This window comes from Bufo bufo, chromosome 7 (genome assembly GCF_905171765.1).
Source record: "Bufo bufo chromosome 7, aBufBuf1.1, whole genome shotgun sequence".
Taxonomy (NCBI): Eukaryota; Metazoa; Chordata; class Amphibia; order Anura; family Bufonidae; genus Bufo; species Bufo bufo.
In genome coordinates this window covers 154,914,566-154,933,791 of record NC_053395.1, presented here as the reverse complement: position 1 = coordinate 154,933,791, position 19,226 = coordinate 154,914,566, and the positions used below count along the sequence as shown (strand labels likewise).

The following is a 19,226-nucleotide window of genomic DNA, read 5'->3' as shown; positions in this document are numbered from 1 at the left end:
CGTCTCCAGACTCTGTCACGTCTGTCACATGTGCTCAGTGTGAACCTGCTTTCATCTGTGAAGAGCACAGGGCGCCAGTAGCGAATTTGCCAATCTTGGTGTTCTCTGGCAAATGCCAAACGTCCTACACGGTGTTGGGCTGTAAGCACAACCCCCACCTGTGGACGTCGGGCCCTCATGGAGTCTGTTTGACCGTTTGAGCAGACACATGCACATTTGTGGCCTGCTGGAGGTCATTTTGCAGGGCTCTGGCAGTGCTCCTCCTGTTCCTCCTTGCACAAAGGCAGAGATAGCGGTCCTGCTGCTGGGTTGTTGCCCTCCTCCACGTCTCCTGATGTACTGGCCTGTCTCCTGGTAGCGCCTCCATGCTCTGGACACTATGCTGACAGACACAACAAACCTTCTTGCCACAGTTCGCATTGATGTGCCATCCTGGATAAGCTGCACTACCTGAGACACTTGTGTGGGTTGTAGACTCCGTCTCATGCTACCACTAGAGTGAAAGCACCGCCAGCATTCAAAAGTGACCAAAACATCAGCCAGGAAGCATAGGAACTGAGAAGTGGTCTGTCACCACCTGCAGAACCACTCCTTTATTGGGGGTGTCTTGCTAATTGCCTATAATTTCCACCTGTTGTCTATCCCATTTGCACAACAGCATGTGAAATTGATTGTCACTCAGTGTTGCTTCCTAAGTGGACAGTTTGATTTCACAGAAGTGCGATTGACTTGGAGTTACATTGTGTTGTTTAAGTGTTCCCTTTATTTTTTTGAGCAGTGTAGTTTTGTGGGAAAACATTCGGTAGAACTTGTATTTTAGCTGTTTAAAGTCCAGTGGGTGGCCCAGGGGACCGACAGCCTCCCCTGTACGACAGTCATGTGGGTGGTCCAACTAAGCGACCCAGAGTTACATATGCTAAGCATAGAAAGAACAGGGATTTAAACCCATAAAATACAAGCTATATAGCAATCTGCTCAGCTCATCCTGCCTGCAGATCAGATACCATGTTCAACATGAGTTTCCCTTTAAGATTCTGATTAAATTGTGCACAATACATTTGTTACAAAAAGAGGTTTACATTTTCTTTATTTTGCAGTTGAAATACATTTATCCAGCAGATGAGGATTAAAAGAAACCAGAGGCCACATTGTAGGAGATTAATGTTACAAACAACTTTATTGTGTGGAACAATCTGAAATATGGGAAGAACTGCAAGTTTTTATTGCTAAGTGTCACTTTAGCTAAGAAAACGGCATCAGGTTTAAAATTAAACAATTAAGAGCAGGTTTAAAAGTGGACTATCAGATTAAAGTCTACGGACACCTCTGGGGGCACTTTTTTAGCATTGCATTTTACTTATTTTGGGATAATCCTTTTTCTACAGCCGACACCCTTGGTGCATCTGCAGACAGCTGCTCCCCCTTTCTCAGTGAATCTCAGAGTAGCTTTCTGACAGCTTGATCTCTAACCCTTATTACTGAACTCCTGACAGCTCTAACTCATTTAAGCTAAATTATGGTAAAACCCATAAGAATTTAGCTATAATGAGCGTTTATGAGCTGTCAGGAAAGTGCTACAGATCAAGCCGTCGGAGCCCTGACAGACTCAATGTGAAGCAGAAGTCTGCATATTAACAAACCTCAAGAGAACAAAACTATTGAAAGTTTTTAATGAAGACCAACTGAAAAATGTTTAGCCTAAAATGAGTAAAATGCAATGATAATGTCCCTAGGGGAGTCGATAGCCTTTAAAGAATCTTGGTCAATTGTAGCATTCAAGACTACTTACATTATTAACTCTAGAGATTCTTGCCCTGAACACTACCACATCCACAAAAAGGCATCTTTGTTGGCATACTAGTCTTCGGCAGCATGTTCATTTTCAAAGGAATGGATATCTATGCGGATGCTCAGCTTACTTGCTGCATTAAAGGAGCCAGTGACAGTGGATAGGACAAGGCCAATTTAATTAGATCAACAAAGAACAGATCTGGCATTAAACATCCTTCGTACAGTACAATCACTGACAGTATGAGAACCGGTGTGGATAACCAGTAAAATGAATTTTCACCAGACATGTCAGATACAGTACTCAAAATCTCAACTATTTGTAAAACAGCATCAGCATATGAAGGACCAGCATTTCAGTGACCCTCCATAATGCAGAGGTTTGTAGCACAGTAGTAAATAAAAGCATGTCCCTCCTCCCACCTTACCCATAATGGCTCCCCACTTCCAAACTAACTTCCTTCCAATGTGGCTGTGGGTGAAGTAATCAGTTTAGAAAGAAACAGAAATTTTAGAGTGTCCTGACATAAATGCCAGTCACACACAACGGGGGGAACTTGTCCAACTATTTACATGACAAAAAAAACCTGATTACTGTAAAAACAAAACAAAAAACCGGTGCCACACAAAATAATACAAGAAAACAAAACCACTTTAGGAAAGTAATTGTTGATATTGGCCCTCTTTACAACAAAACTTCCACCACTTGTATGTAGGGCAAAGCAAATTGTTAAATCAAGAGTCTGCTAATGTTTCCAGAATCTTGTGAGATCAGCATGTTCTTTGTCATGACGGCAGATGTGGGAAGAAGTTAGGTGCATGTAGGCTCGCTGGGCACCTTCCATGTTGGAGAACTGGCTTAGCACATGCCACCTGTCTGTTGTTGAAAGACGTCAATGGTATCTTCATCTTCCATCTCAAGCTGAAGTACAAAGCGTAAAACGAGATTAAAATCTGTAAATTCTAATCACATAAGAAAATGTGGTAGTGTTCTTCCAGCAGCCCCCAAGGGGCTGTCTGCTTTTTTTCAATTTTCTGGATAGGTCATCAATGTCAGATGGGTGGGGGCCAACCCCTGCCGATCAGCTGTTTAAAGAGACCGCAGCGCTTGTACGAGCTCCGCTTTCTCTTCTGCCTTTATCTGCTCGCTGTCACAACTGCAGTGGTGAGCAGTGTAATTACAACTATGGCATCCCCGTTCACTTCATGGGACGTCACAGCTGTAATTGCACTGCTCGCTGCTGCAGTTGTGACGGCAAGCAGGTAAACTGAAGAGAAGGCAGTGCACTGTGGTTTTTTTCAATCAGCTGATTGCCCCCCCAATCTGATAATGAAGACCTATCCTGAGGATAAGTCATTAATATTAATAAAGTGGATAACCCCTTTAAAGAGAACCTTTCACCATGATTTTGGACTATTATCTACAGTAACACACGCATAGTACGGCAGATAATGAGTCCAGATCCCCATTTTTGATTCTTACTATGCCTGGTTTCCCCCGTCAGCACTCAAAGCTGCACTGAAATTCAGTCCAGACTCCTGTACTGTTATAACAATGGAGAGGACTCATGTGCGCATGCACAGCAGTCCTGACAATCTATTTCAACTCATCTCTAAGCAATGACAGCGGGAAAATGGAGGAGCAGTAGGAAAATAGTGATCTGGACTCCATATCTGCAGGACTACTCAGGTATTACTGTAGATCAGGGGTGCACAACCTGCGGCCCGGGGGCCACATGTGGCCCTCGATACCATTCTTTGCGGCCCCCAACCATCTGGTAACAGATATGTATGTCTTGTCTGCTCACATGTATCTTTCATGTATTTTCCCATTAGATGGGAGTCCTGGAAGTGTAACTAGACATTAAGAATATATACTGTATGTTTAATATGCCATAAATACAGTATTTCAGTTGGTAATACCTCCTTTAAGTTTTATTTTCGGCCCTTGGAATTGGTTCAGGCTGACAATGTGGCCCCCAACCAGAAAAGGTTGAGCACCCCTGCTGTAGATAGTGGTCCCAAAGAGGGGTGGCAGGCTCCCTTTAATGCATCAATGCAGTTACGTTTTTCACCCCCACCTTCGTATATTCCTTAGGGCTTACTCAGATCAGGGATGTTCACATCTGGGTGCTGTCCAAGTGTACAACAGACAGCACACAGACTCAACTCTGACAGTCAATGGGGCAATTCATGTGTCCAATCTTCAACACAAATTAATCCCATGCTGAGACTCATTCTTGTATTCTACTCAATAGGTCTGTGCGTATGTCCATTTTTACTAGACAGAACATAAGTTTTACAACACTTGTCTGAATACAGTCCAAGTTTTGTCAGTGTACAATACTAAATCTGTCAGGCTGTGCCCCCTTCTGCTAAGCCATCTATTGTGTCACCACTTTTGAAAAGTAGCAAGAGAAGCGAAAGGTCAAATTGGGCAAATATGGCATGCACCATAATTGGCGATTTCTTTCTGCCACAACAGTGGCATAAAACATTTGATGTGTCTCGGTGCCTTTAGAGGTTCACTAGAAGATAAAACCCACACTCCTTTCTTACTATACACAGTCATACAATTTTTTTGTACACCAATTAATCTGCTGAGTCACTTCCAAAGCGACTTCAGTCTGGTAAGGGGTTAATTAAAGGCACTCTTTATACTGGAAGCCCTCACAGGCACGGACCTCTTCCCCTCTGTCACTAAGTTACCTCATGTCCATTGTACCCGTTTGTGTTATATTCCATATGCAAGACATTTTATATGTACAGCACCATGGCATTAACGAGGTTTTAAAATAAAAACGTAAAACGACCCTACCCCTCATTTTCATGAAACAGACTTTCAAGAACAGCCGAGCAAGTGTGCATGCTGGGATTTGTAGTTTCACAGCAGCTGGAGTGCAGGAGGTTGCCGACTTGTACTTATTTTCTTTCCTTTGATGTGGCTGTACAAGGCTATGCTTCATGCAGAATAAACTTGTTCCAGAGCTTCTTGGGTTACATATAAAGGGCTGTAGTATCTATCCCAATTGTCCCGACTTTAATCCCATTAAGGGTCCATTTACACGTCCGTGGTGTATTGCGGATCCGCAATACACCCGGCCGGCACCCCCCCATAGAATTGCCTATTCTTGTCCGCAATTGCAGACAAGAATAGGACATGTTCTAATTTTTTGCGGAGCCGCGTCCCGGAAGTTCGGGGCCACGTTCCGGAAATGCAGAGAGCTCATAGTGTGCTCTCTGCATCGATTCCTGCCCCATTGAGAATGAATGGGTCCGCACCCGTTCCCGATATTGCAGAACGGATGCGGACGTGTGAATGGACCCCAAGGGCTCATGCACACGAACATATTCTTCCCATGTCAGTTTTTTTTTTCCAGACCGTAATGCAGAACCGTTCATGTCAATGGGTCCGCAAAAAATAAATAAAAATAAAACATAAGTTACTCCATATGCATTTCGTTTCCGTATGTCCTATTATTGTTCGCATTACAGACAAGGAGAGTACTGTTCTATCAGGGGCCAGCTGTTCCATAAAATACGGAACGCACGCGGACATAATCCTTTTTTTGCGGTCTGCAAAATACATACGGTTGTGTGCATGAGCTTTAAAGGATTTCTTTCAATGGGGCAGAATAGGACACCTGTAAAGGGCTAATTTTATAAAATAAGTCACCAAAAACAGGGGCATTAAGGCTTAATAAAAAGATGGAGGAGCTTATAAAGAACAAGTGGTCAATACCTGTGCTGGGGTGTCTGTTTCATTAATAGGCTGACCATCGAACCTGAACCGTATGTGTCTCATCGACAACCCCTAAGAGAAAAAGAAGCGTTATAATCCAAAGTATGCATACACCATTTTCAGCTTTATGTATTATGTACAGTGCTGTATTTTTGCAATACCGGCTGTAAATCAATATTAATATCACTTCGAATTAGCATTATACAGGCGGCACCTCTGGTTGGATCCATTAAAAGGGTTCTGCAGTTTGTTTAAACTGATGATCTATCCTCTGCAGAATGTCTTTAAATGACATGATGCATTAAAAGAGTTAAAAACTTTCTATTACTCTTGTTTTCTGATCATATTAAATATCTGGTTGCATTCAGTAAATGGGAACATTCTTGATTATATGGAGAGTAGAGATGAGGGAATTGATTTGTAGCGGCACAACCACAGTCGCTGCTCTGTAAACAGAGCCCCTGGACTTCCCACTGCTAGTCCGAGTAGCTGCACCGACACAAGATTGTCAGCCCTGTCAGATATATGTAAATATATATATGAAAGAAATAAGATCGGGGAATCTGCTGCCCAGCGGAGGCCAAGCATACTGCTGCAAATCTTCCATGTGTTTATTGAGGGTCATTGTAGGGTAGGGCCAGAGAAACCCCTTTAAAACTTTCCTTGCAAAGGGAACACCTCAGACAGTCACAAGCAAGCACATCAGTAGCCATGGACATACAAGTCCTCGCTACTAATGGCTGTATCTCAGGCTGTAAAGAAGCTAGATTTCAAACAAGACTGGGATTCTGGCTCTAGCTGCTATACAGCCCAAGATTGATTGTATGAAGGGTCACAGTGAGAACCTATGGTATACCTACAGCTCTCAATTTCTAGAGGCTCTATATTAAAGACCAAAGTGTGGTTCATCAGAAGTAGTGTTGAACAAATAGAGCTTCGGATTATAGATACGAAGTCAATTTGTTCTAATGCTGTACGGAGACCTGTGTCTGTACAGCATTAAAATGTATTGCCTCCGTTAAGGAAAAATTTGTTACAACTGAAGTTACGCAAGACTTCTGTGAATAAATTCGGTATTCAGTTCTACACCTTTAAAAACATTTCAAATTTGGAATCCGAAGTCTGGTTTGGCAGCGGCTGTTACCTCTGTACCAAAGTCAAAATGTTTTAAAGATGTAGAACTGAATACTAAATTCATTCAAAGTCTCACATGACTTTGGGTGTAAAAATATTTCGCCTCAACAGAAGCAATAGATGCTGTACAAAGGAAGGTCTCCATACAGCATCAAAACGAAACTTAAGATAATCCGAAGTTCGTTTCGCTCAACACTAATCAAAACCATAGTTATAGGGCTCTTAGGGTATGACCACACAGCGTTGTCATGTTGCAGTAGGCCCTAATTAAACTAATGAGGACCATGCAGTTTAGTCTACACAGCACCGCATTACCGGGGCCATTAACAAGGCATACTAATTGAACAGTGTGGTCCTCAGTTTAATTAGGGCCCGCTGCATCCTGTACAGCCACGCAGTATCCGACCACAACTCAGGTTCAGGTGTTGTGTTCACAATAAAGGTGCAATAAAAGCACCACTGAAAGTTGTATGAAGGTTTTGTGTGCATTGAGAATTGCATGCTGTCCAACTTCATAAAGATTGTGGTAGCAGCGCATCTGTAGTGCGCCATACAGATTTAACACATTTGTGAGAAATACTGCATGGCATCTGTTTCGACATCCAAAGTCGATTCACATAAAACTTAGTTAGAATACTGTACGGAGTGAGCGCTCCATACAGTATTCGTATGTATTGGTTCCGATGAGCCAAAGTTATTACTTCACAAAGTCTTGCGGGACTTTGGGTAATAACTTCAGAAATTAATTTCTACTGTAAAAAAAAAAACTTTTACCGAACTCTGGTTCAGTTCCAAGGTACCAGCACATACTGGGAGGGACAACCCTACAAAAGAATTCAACCAGAAGCTGGTTAAAAACTGTATATCCAAGTGACAAACTACATGGGGGAGGGGGAATATTACAAACAGTGGCATAAAAGTTCAAATCTATACCAGTTTATAGCAGACATAGATTTGACTTTCTGGAGCACAAGTGTCTGGAGATGCGACAAATTCATTAGAAGTCATGTTCATAACGGCAGTTACATCAGTACATCTGCCCCTTATTGCCTTTTTTAAATTCACACCAAGATGCATAAAAAATTAAGTTTCCCATATCAGAGGTCTTCGTAGCCTTTAAAGGGTTGTCCACTTTTCCCATATTGATGACCTATTTTCAGGATAGATCATCAATATCAGATTGGTGGGGGCCCGACTGCGAGAAAACCCGCTGATCAGCTGTATGAAGAGAAAGTAGCGCTCGTACAAATGCTGTATTCTCCTCACCAGGGATGGCCAACCTGGCTCTCCAGCTGTTGCAAAACTACAAATCCCAGCATGCCCAGACTACCTACAGCTATCAGCCTACAGCAGGGCATGGTGGGAATTGTAGTTTTACAACAGCTGGAGAGCCGCAGGTTGGCCATGCCTGCTCTTCACTATTCATCTGCTTGCCGTCGACATGGCAGCGGTGAGTAGTATAAATAAAGCTGCTCGGTCCCATTCACTTGAATAGGCCGGAGCCTTCCTTTTGAAAAGAACGGGATGGAGTAGATGTAATCACACCTGTGCACTGCTGTAATGTCGACAGCAAGCAGGTGAATAGTGAAGAATTCAGCACTCATACGAGCGCCGCTTTCTCTTCATACAGATCTGTGGGGTTGCCAGCAGTTGGGCCCACACCAAACTGATATTGATGACCTATACTGAAACAAAGGTCATCAATATAGTAAAAGCAGACAACCCCTTTAAACTGGTTCTCTTGGATTTTCAGATTAATCCATGCTTTCTTCTAACCTGTGGAAAGCTGTTTAGTTAGGACTTACCCATCAGTCGCTCCGCTGATGCCGCTGCACTCACACAGGCTTCCACTTGAGTCCGTCAAAGTCTTCCCTTCTGTTCCTGTTCAGCTGTATAGTAGTAAGTGCAGATGAACAGGAAGGGAAGGCATCCAGGTGAGATCCGTACAGAAGAGTCCGCCACCTGTGTGACTGCAGCATCGGCAGATGGCTAAATACTAACTAAAACATCTTCCTTCCACAGGTTGGAGAACCCATTCAAGTCTGAGACTTGCGCATAAAAAATAAAAGTTAGTTGGGCGACTGGTCCAATTGTTATACCTGTCTGTCACAGTATGCCTTCATTAACTTGCTGAGAGGAGTGTGTCGCTTGATTTTGAACTGGACGACAGATCCATCTTGTCCTGCCACTTTAAGATTGATGTGGTCGTTCTCTGTCTTCACGGTTTCCTGGAAAAATCGTCAGTTATGTTTTTTTTAAGACAATGTATTTTTATAATGCTTTTTCTTAGGGTGCTGTTCACTTCAGGGTTTTGCCCTACATTTAACATACGTTGGTATAAAAAAAATATATATATATAAAATGCAAGAGAATGCAGCACACTACACTTTCTCATCCTGCAGAATCCAGCAAAAAACGACAAATGGATACTTAAAATTTTAACAATGGAACCCTATGGTGATGGGCGACACTGTACGGAATCCATTTAACATACAAATCCTGTACATGTTAAACATGGGGCAAAAATGTGATGTGAACCCAGCCTTAGGCCTTTCTCAATCACTGAGGTGAGTGAGGACATGAGAGCGCATGCACCCATTCACTTTAATGTATATTGTCACACAACCGTGTTTCGGCACAGAAGCACCCCCTATTTTTATCTGCGTTTACGGATCCATCATGCCCATTATAGTCTGTGGGTCCATGAAAAACACGCACCCAACAAGGACACCATCCATGTTTCACGTGCCAGTTATAGGAGATGCTCTGAAAATTAATTTTCAGCTGTGCAGTGTCTGGGGGAACACTATTCATGGATTTCATCACGGATGTGTGAATAAGGCCTTACATGTATAAAGATGGCCATCCCGTGATAACATTTAAAGGGGTATTCCGGTAGGTAAAACCATCAGATCAGTGGGGGTCCTACCACTGGGACCCCCCACTGATCACAAGAACGGAGGGCCTGTACACCTTGCAGCTCCCCTGAAATGACTGGAACAGCCACTCTTTATTTCTATGGGAGTTCCAGAGATAGCCGAGTACAGCTCTCCCATAGAAGTGAATGGAGCAGCCACACGCATCCCTGCCCGGCCACTCCAGTCATTTCAGGGGAGCAGTAGGGGGTATGTGGCCTCCGTTCTTGTGATCGTGGGGGTCCCAGTGGTAGGTACTTTATGTTGGCATCATTTTGTAAATGTCATTTTTTTTTAGGGCGTTAGGCTTAGAATTTTAGAAGCAATTCTTACAGTTTTTAAGAAAAGTTCAGGTCTGAAGTCACTTTGTGGGGCTTACATAGTAGAAAACCCCCATAAATCACCCCACTGTAGAAACTACTAGGGATCGACCGATATTGATTTTTTAGGGCCGATACCGATAATGTGTGAACTTTCAGGCCGATAGCCGATAATTTATACTGATATTCTGCAAATTTTTATTTTTAAAAAAATAAAAAATTCCTACACAAATCTGCTGAAAATGAATGTTTGTTAACGTATAGTTTTTTTTGTAAATCTTTTTTTCATTTATACTTAATATTTTTTTTTTTTCTAACTTTTAGCCCCCTTAGGGACTAGAACCCTTGTCCTATTCACCCTGATAGAGGCTGTTTCGGCACAGTTTAGGTTACTTTCACACTTGCGTTCGGAGCGGATCCGTCTGGTGTCTGCACAGACGGATCCGCTCCTATAATGCAAACAATGGTATCAGTTCAGAACGGATCCGTCTGCATTATATTTCACAAAAAAATCTAAGTGTGAAAGTTAGTCAGACGGATCCGTCCAGACTTTGCATTGAAAGTCAATGGGGGACGGATCCGTTTGAAAATTGCACCGTATTGTGTCAACTTCAAACGGATCCGTCCCCATTGACTTACATTGTAAGTCTGGACGGATCAGTTTGGCTCCGCACGGCCAGGCGGACACCCGAACGCTGCAAGCTGCATTCTGGTGTCCGCCTGCTGAGCGGAGCCAAACTGATGCATTCTGAGCGGATCCGCATCCACTCAGAATGCATTAGGGCTGGACGGATCCGTTCGGGGCTGCTTGTGAGAGCCTTCAAACGGAACTCACAAGCGGAACCTCAAACGCAAGTGTGAAAGTAGCCTTATTTATTTACAAGATTCATCTGACTGGTTAGATCAGGTGCTATTTTTATAGACCAAGTAGTTACGGACACAATGATTTCAAATGTCTACTTTGTTTCAGTTTTACTTAATAAAGTATTTAAAAAAAAGATTGTTTGTGTCTCCATTTTCTGAACGCCATATTTTTTTAGTTTTCTGCTGATGGTCTTATGCAGGGGCTCGTTTTTTGCAGGAAGATTTGTTTATATTGGTACCATTTTTGGGCACATGATTTTTTAATCATTCATTATTACACTTTATGGGGCAAGGGGACCAAAAAAATTGGTTTTAGCACAGTTTTTATTTATTTATTTTTACAGTGTTCATCTGAGGGGTTAAGTCATGTGACATTTTTATAGAGCATATCGTTACAGACGTGGCAATACCGAATATGTATACTTTTTCTTATTTATTTAAGACAATAGCATTTTTGAAACATAAAATAAATAAATGATGTTTTAGTGTCTCCATAGTCAGAGCCATAGCTTTTATTTTTTGACCGTTGTCTTAGGCCTCTTTCACACTTGCGTTGTCCGGATCCGGCGTGTACTCCACTTGCCGGAATTACAGCCCGGATCCGGAAAAACGCAAGTGTACTGAAAGCATTTGAAGACAGATCAGTCTTCAAAATGCTTTCAGTGTTACTATGGCAGCCAGGACGCTATTAAAGTCCTGGTTGCCATAGTAGGAGCGGGGAGCAGTATACTTACAGTCCGTGCGGCTCCCCGGGCGCTCCAGAATGACGTCAGAGCGCCCCATGCGCATAGATGACGTGATCCATGCGATCACGTCATCCATGCGCGTGGGGCGCCCTGACGTCACTCTGGAGCGCCCCGAGAGCCGCACGGACGGTAAGTATGCTGCTCCCCTTTACCATGGCTGCCAGGACTTTAGCGTCCCGGCAGCCATGGTAACAATTCAGAAAAAGCTAAACGTCAGATCCGGCAATGCGCCGAAACGACGTTTAGCTTAAGGCCAGATCCGGATCAATGCCTTTCAATGGGCATTAATTCCGGATCCGGCCTTGCGGCAAGTCTTCAGGATTTTTGGCCGTAGCAAAAAGCGCAGCATGCTGCGGTATTTTCTCCGGCCAAAAAACGTTCCGTTCCGGAACTGAAGACATCCTGAACGGATTTCTCTCCATTCAGAATGCATGGGGATAATCCTGATCAGGATTCTTCCGGCATAGAGCCCCGACGACGGAACTCTATGCCGGAAGAAAAGAACGCAGGTGTGAAAGAGCCCTAAGAGGGTACTTTCACACTTGCGTTTTTCTTTTCCAGCATAGAGTTCCGTCCTAGGGGCTCTATACCGGAAAAGAACTGATCAGTTTTATCCCCATGCATTCTGAATGGAGAGTAATCCGTTCAGTTTGCATCAGGATGTCTTCAGTTCAGTCATTTTGACTGATCAGGCAAAAGAGAAAACCGCAGCATGCTACGGTTTTATCTCCGGCGAAAAAAACTGAAGACTTGTCTGAATGCTGGATCCGGCATTTTTTCCCATAGGAATGTATTAGTGCCGGATACGTCCTTCCGGTGTGCGCATGCGCAGACTGAAAAAAATAAATGCTGGATCCATTTTGCCGGATGACATCGGAAAGACTGATCCGGCATTTCAATGCATTTTTTCGACTGATCAGGCATTTTTAAGACTGATCAGGATCCTGATAAGTTTTACTAATGCCATCAGTTAGCACACATTTTGCCTGATCCGGCAGGCAGTTCCGGCGATGGAACTGCTTGCCGGATCTCTCTGCCGCAAGTGTGAAAGTACCCTTAGGTAGGGTCTCATTTTTTGCAGGATGAGGTGATCGGGGGCATTTGCCTTTTTGATCACTTTGTGTTGCACTTTATGTGATATTAGGTGACCAAAAAAAAATGGCCTTTTCTGCACTTTTATTTTCATTACAGTGCTCACCTGAGGGGTTAAGTCATGTGATATTTTGCATCCTTTTTTTATTTCACTCCAACAAAACAGCATTTTTTAAAACAAAATTATGTTTTAACGTCTCCATGTTCTGAGAGCTATAGTTTTTTTTGTGATTTTCTTATGTAGGGGCTCATTTTTTGCAGGATGAGGCGACGGTTTTATTGGTACCATTTTGTGGGACATACGCCTTTTTGATCACTTGGTGTTGCACTTTTTGTGATGTAAGGTGACAAAAATGGCTTTTTTTGAATTATTTTTTTTATGATCAGACAGGGTGGATCATGCCATCACGGACGTGGCAATACCAAATATGTCTATTTTATTTTTAACATTTTTTTTAAATTACTTAATTGGGAATTATTTGATTTTTTTTACATGTGAAACCTTTTTTTATTTTACACTTTGGGTCCTCCCATAAGGTCATACAAGACCTCTGGGGGACATTTAACTTCAGTTTTTTTTTTTCACTATTGATTTCTCCTGTAACTGGGGCTGACATAGTAGCCCCAGTTACAGGGGGAATACAGCCCCCCAGAGAGGCTGATCGAGGTCTGTAGAAGACCCGACAGCTCCTGCACTCTCCCGGACGGATCAGTCTTGCTCCGCACCACATGGCGGACAGAAAACTGCTGCATGCAGCGTTTTGGTGTCGGCCTGAAGAGCGGAATGGAGACTGAACGGAGGCAAACTGATGTATTCTGAGCGGATCCTTTTCCATTCAGAATGCATTGGGGCAAAACTGAACCGTTTTGGACCGCTTGGGAGAGCCCTGAACGGATCTCACCAACGGAAAGCCAAAAAGAGTGTGAAAGTAGACTTACATGATATTTATGTAGTTGGGTCGTTAAGGATGCAGCAATACCAAACATATGGGGAGAGGTTTTTTTTTTTGCAATTTTTTTCGATGAAATGCATATTTTCATGAAAAAAGTATTTTTTAATTGAATAAATGTGTTTTTTTTTTAACCACTTAATACTCCCATAAGGGGACTATAACAGACCGCTTTTTAATGGATTTTAAAATGCAATGCACTATCCCTATAGTGCATTGCATTTTAATGGCAATGCTATTCTGACATTGACAGGCGCAGCCTGCAGGAAATTACTCAAGGCTGGTCTGGGGCCTACACGAGTTCGCAGCCAGCCTTCAGACATCAGCACTCCGCGATCACATTAGTGGGGTACCGATGGGGGACAGAGGCAGTCCGCTCCCTCTATCAGCGCCCGCGGTATGCAAAGTGTTAAACAGCCGGATCAGGCTCTTAGAGCAGGGCCGCGGCTCTCATGTGAGAGACAGGGACCCGTGCAATGATTAGACTGGGCCACCGTAAAAAAAAAAGAAAAGTGGCATCCCAGCCCAAGGCCCCTTAGTGACCGCCATAAAAACGTGTATGGGTGGTCATTAAGGGGTTAAAAGGGCTCTTCAGAAATTAATTTAAATGTATGCAAGCAAACTGTCCTAGAATGTGAGGATAGGTCATCAATATTAAACAAATCCCCTTTAACTGCGGCTCACAGGACTATAGGCAGTGTTGATAGGCTGGCCTCAGCGGTATCATGCTGTACACTGCCAAGACAGCTATAGGCTGCAGCGGTCAAGCACAGTATACAGACACATCACTGCAGCTGAAACACTAACATAGCTGCAGCCCATTGGAATGGTGAGTATAATTATTTAATTTATTCTAAAATTCTCTGCCCCTTTTACGCTTAAAGGGGTTGTCTCACTTCAGCAAATGGCATTTATTATGTAGAGGAAGTTAATACAGGCACTTACTAATGCATTGTGATTGTCCATATTGCTTCCTTTGCTGGCTGGGTTCATTTTCCCATCACATTATACACTGCTCGTTTCCATGGTTACGACCACCCTCTAGTCCAGCAGCTGTGGTCACACTTGCACACTACAGAAAAAAGTGTCAGCCTATGTGTTCTCCCATGGTCCCAGTCACTGGAAAGACCGACACTTTCCTATAGTGTGCAAGTACAACCACCGCTGCTGGATTACAGGTGGTTGTAACTAGGGATCGACCGAATATCAGAGTTACCAATATTATCGGAAGATATTCATGATTTTTAAAGTGATTGGTATCTAACCTTGCCGATAGCGCGCTCAACGCGTTATCACAGAACATGTTCCCTCAGCAGCACAGGGGAGAAGGCGTACCAATGAGGAGACGGGCGCACTGCACCACCAATGATAATTAACGTCTAATACAGGAGGTGGGTGTGGCACCTGAGGGGTTAACTGCTGCCGCTGATCGCAGCTCCCTGTCAGAGGCAGGGTGCCGGCTATGCGATTCTGCGCCGACACACCCGCCTCCTGTATAAGACGTTAACCATCACTGGTGGCGGACCGCTGTATGGAAAAAGTTAACAGTAAGAGGGAGCTCCCTCCCCCATCGGGGGGGCTGCTGTGCCTTTGCAGCCCCCCGATGGAGAGGGAGAGAGCTCCCAGACAGCCCCGTCCTTACCCTTCCCCGTCTGCGAAGTTCTGACAACTACTGAGCAGACGGGGAAGGTTCCCATGGCAACAGGACGCCTTCTAAGGCATCCTACTGTCCATGGTGCTGAACAGATCTGTGCTAAAGGCAGAGATCTGTTCAGTGTAAGTAAAATACAGTACAGTACAATATATATTGTACTGTATTACACAGACATCAGACCCACTGGATCTTCAAGAACCAAGTGGGTCTGGGTCAAAAAAAAGTGAAAAAAAGTGAAAAAAAAAGTTAAAAAATCAAAAAACACATTTATCACTGATTAAAAATGAAAAAAATAAAATTCCCTACACATGTTTGGTATCGCCGTGTCCGTAACGACCTGATCTATAAAACGGTCATGTTACTTTACCCGCACTGTGAACGCCATAAAAATAAAAAAATAAAAACTATTAGGAAATTGAAATTTTGCCCACCTTACTCCCCAAAAAAGGTAATAAAAGTGATCAAAAAAGTCGCATGTACGCCAAAATAGTACCAATCAAACCGTCATCTCATCCCGCAAAAATCATACCCTACCCAAGATAATCGCCCAAAAACTGAAAAAACTATGGCTCTTAGACTATGGAAACACTAAAACATGATTTTTTGTTTCAAAAATGAAATCATTGTGTAAAACTTTTAAATAAAAAAAAAGTATACATATTAGGTATTGCCGCGTCCGTATCGACCGTTAAAGTCATTGGTGGCAGTAGCCACAGGGTCCCCTCCCTCCTCCTCATTGGTGGCAGCTTCTGATCGGAGCCCCAGCAGTGTAATCCTGGGGCTCCGATTGGTTACCATGGCAGCCAGGACACTACTGAAGCCCTGGCTGCCATAGTCAGCTCCCTGCTACTGTGTGTACTAGGCACAGGGAAGCAGGGAGAGTGTGAAGTCCTATTCACCCTAATAGAGCTCTATCAGGGAAAATAGTACAAGGGATGAAAAGATCCCAGGTTCTAGCCCCTAAGGGGGCTAATAGTTATAAAAGTAAAAAACAAAAAACCCATCAATTATCTGTCGATCCCTGATTGTAACCATGGAAACGAGTAGTGTATAATGTGATGGAGAACTGAATTAAGCCTCTGATCCGCAGGGGTCCAACACCCAGGACCCCCACCAATCAGCTGCTTGACATCACGTTCATTGATCACGTGGCCTAGGCGCAGCTCAGCCCCATAGAAGTGAGCGGAGATGAGCGCGACGCCAGAGCTATACAGACAACTTTCCATCCACGTCAAATCCACATCAACTGCAGACTAGGGGTGCACCGAAATGAAAATTCTGGTCCGAAACCGAAACCGAAAATTCAGGATGCCCTTGACCGAAAACCGAAACCGAAACCGAAACTGCCTTTTTGCCCAAATACTTTTAAAATACTTTTTTTTTAATGATTTTATTAATAATTCTTTTTCATGAATGAAATTCATCTGTGGGTGGCGCTGTTATGGAGAGGGGGATCTGTGGGTGGCGCTGTTATGGAGAGGGGGATCTGTGGGTGGCTCTGTTATGGAGAGGGGGATCTGTGGGTGGCGCTGTTATGGAGAGGGGGATCTGTGGGTGGCGCCGTTATGGAGAGGGGGATCTGTGGGTGGCGCCGTTATGGAGAGGGGGATCTGTGGGTGGCGCCGTTATGGAGAGGGGGATCTGTGGGTGGCGCCGTTATGGAGAGGGGGATCTGTGGGTGGCGCCGTTATGGAGAGGGGGATCTGTGGGTGGCGCCGTTATGGAGAGGGGGATCTGTGGGTGGCGCTGTTATGGAGAGGGGGATCTGTGGGTGGCGCTGTTATGGAGAGGGGGATCTGTGGGTGGCGCTGTTATGGAGAGGGGGATCTGTGGGTGGCGCTGTTATGGAGAGGGGGATCTGTGGGTGGCGCTGTTATGGAGAGGGGGATCTGTGGGTGGCGCTGTTATGGAGAGGGGGATCTGTGGGTGGCGCTGTTATGGAGAGGGGGATCTGTGGGTGGCGCTGTTATGGAGAGGGGGATCTGTGCACTGTTATGGGCATAACAGTGCACAGATCCCTTTCCCCATAACAGTGCACAGATCCCTTTCCCCATAACAGTGCACAGATCCCCCCTCCCCATAGCAGTGCACAGATCCCCCCTCCCCATAGCAGTGCACAGATCCCCCCCTCCCCATAGCAGTGCACAGATCCCCCCTCCCCATAGCAGTTCCATAGACCGATCCCCCCTACCCATAACAGCCCCGGCCCTGCTGCTCACAGCATCTTTATTTTACCTTACAATCGTGAGGCTCCAGTAACTAACAACTCTGCAGGCAGAGCGGAGGGCGGCGTAACGTCACTTACTCACGTGACGCACCTGCTCCGCCCACTTTATGAATGAAGGAGGCGGAGCAGGCGCGTCACGTGAGTAAGTGACGTTACGCCGGCCTCCGCTCTGCCTGCAGAGTTGTTAGTTACTGGAGCCTCACGATTGTAAGGTAAAATAAAGATGCAGTGACAAAGTAAACCGCCCGCCCGCAGATGGTGGGTGACAAATCCCACACCCCATATTTTCGGCCGATATGTAACAATATCGGCCGAAGTGGATTAGGTGCATTTTCGGCCGATATTTTCGGCTGCCGAAATTTCGGTGCACCCCTACTGCAGACCCATTCATTTCTATGAGCAAGAAAAAGGGGGAGGGGGGGGGCGCAAACGAGGACAGAACACAGACATCTGTGCAGCCATGTCCTTTTCTTAGGGCACTTTCACACTTGTGTTCTGAAGATCCAGCAAGCAGTTCCATTGCCGGCATTGCCTGCCAGATCTGGAGATCAGTGTGCAAACGGGTGGCATTTGTAGACAGATCCGCAATTCTTTATTTGCATTTTTAAAGGTCTGCACATGCGCAGACCGGAAAACCGGATCAGTTTTGCCAGAATACTGTGTGCCGGATCCAGAATTAATGAATTTCAATAGAAAATAATGCCGGACCCACCATTCCGGAGAAAATTCTGCAGCATGTTGCGGTATTATCTACGGCCAAATACCGTAAAAGGGACTGAACGGATTGCTCTCCATTCAGAATGCATTAGGATAAAACTGATCAGTTCTTTTCCTGTATTGAGCCCCTAGGACGGAACAACATGCAGGAAAACTTTACCACTAGTGTGAAAGTGCCCTTACCCATCAGGCCAGCAAGAACCGCAGGACACAAATACCGTATCCGTATATCGCAGACACGGCCTGATCCTGGTATCTCACTACCTGGTCTTCTACTTTATCAGTTTCCCTCCCTTGGCACCTTTTATAGAGACTCCACTTGCTAAAGTGCCCGTCCTGTCAGGAAAGGACATCACAGCAGACGCCGAGCGCTCTGACCCCACTTCTGGACTACCACTGCAGCCATAACGTGGCCTCTGAGGAAACCGATCCCCCCCGGTTATATTGGCACTACCCGAGCAGTATAAGCGGACGATACCATTACCATGGCTGCGGGGTAGGTCCTGGAGCCGGGCGGCCGCTGTAGTGGTGGTGATACACGTGCAGAGAAGCCGGGTTTGGCGCGCAATCTCCCGGGACGTTGCAGCTTATGAATCACATAGTCGGGCCTCCCCCTCCTCTTTCCCCCGGGCGGCCTCCCCCTCCTCTTTCCCCCGGGCCTCCTCCCCCTCTGCCCGGGTCCTCCCCGACCTGCCTTACAGCACACAGCGCCGTTACGTTCCCACTCCTCCCTACCATCCCCCGCTCGCAGTGCGGCCTACCAGCCGGCAGCGGCTTTAACGCGCGGTGCGGTTTTAAGTTTGAGGCCGGATCGCGTCACCCGACGCGGCGGCCCGTCCCCCCTCCCCTCTCTTGACGCCGCGCGGCACACGAGCTCCCTACCTTGGGCTTCTCCTCGGACATGGCTGCGGCTGCTCTCCCGCTCTTTCTCTCCGTCGGGGTTTATACTTCTACCTCGCTTGTGTCGGGCACGCGCGTCACCTCCACATTATAACGCGAGGCGGTTGGTGCGAACGGATCACGTGCCGAAATGCGCGTTCACGTTGCGCGTTCACGTCACTTTCCCCTCCCCCTTCA

General features: G+C 45.2%; 1 protein-coding gene across 4 annotated transcripts; it reads right to left on the bottom strand.

Annotated features, from left to right (window-relative positions):
• Window positions 1-2,345: 2,345 nt before the first annotated feature.
• On the bottom strand, window positions 2,346-19,205 carry SUMO3 (small ubiquitin like modifier 3). 4 transcript variants are annotated; one of them, XM_040440016.1, is made up of 4 exons: window positions 19,032-19,205; window positions 8,764-8,880; window positions 5,531-5,602; window positions 2,346-2,710 (listed from the first exon to the last, which is right to left on the bottom strand). In XM_040440016.1, exons 1-4 carry the CDS (start codon window positions 19,050-19,052, stop codon window positions 2,648-2,650), a joined length of 273 nt encoding a protein of 90 aa, XP_040295950.1. In that variant the 5' UTR covers window positions 19,053-19,205; the 3' UTR covers window positions 2,346-2,647. The 4 variants fall into 4 exon arrangements, with proteins under 4 accessions (XP_040295950.1, XP_040295949.1, XP_040295951.1 ...); XM_040440015.1 differs by having other exon boundaries at window positions 8,764-8,892; window positions 19,032-19,187; XM_040440017.1 differs by lacking the exon at window positions 19,032-19,205 and adding an exon at window positions 18,634-18,786 and having other exon boundaries at window positions 8,764-8,892.
• Window positions 19,206-19,226: the final 21 nt, after the last annotated feature.

What these genes read in the sequence shown, in the direction of transcription:
- SUMO3 (XM_040440015.1), bottom strand. Translation starts at nt 19,052, where the DNA reads ATGTCCGAGGAGAAGCCCAAG. An exon ending in TGTCCGAGGAGAAGCCCAAG is followed by an intron (nt 8,893 to 19,031) that starts GTAGGGAGCTCG and finishes CGATTTTTCCAG; the next exon opens with GAAACCGTGAAGACAGAGAA. An exon ending in AAACAGACACCCCAGCACAG is followed by an intron (nt 2,711 to 5,530) that starts GTATTGACCACT and finishes TTTGTACTTCAG; the next exon opens with CTTGAGATGGAAGATGAAGA.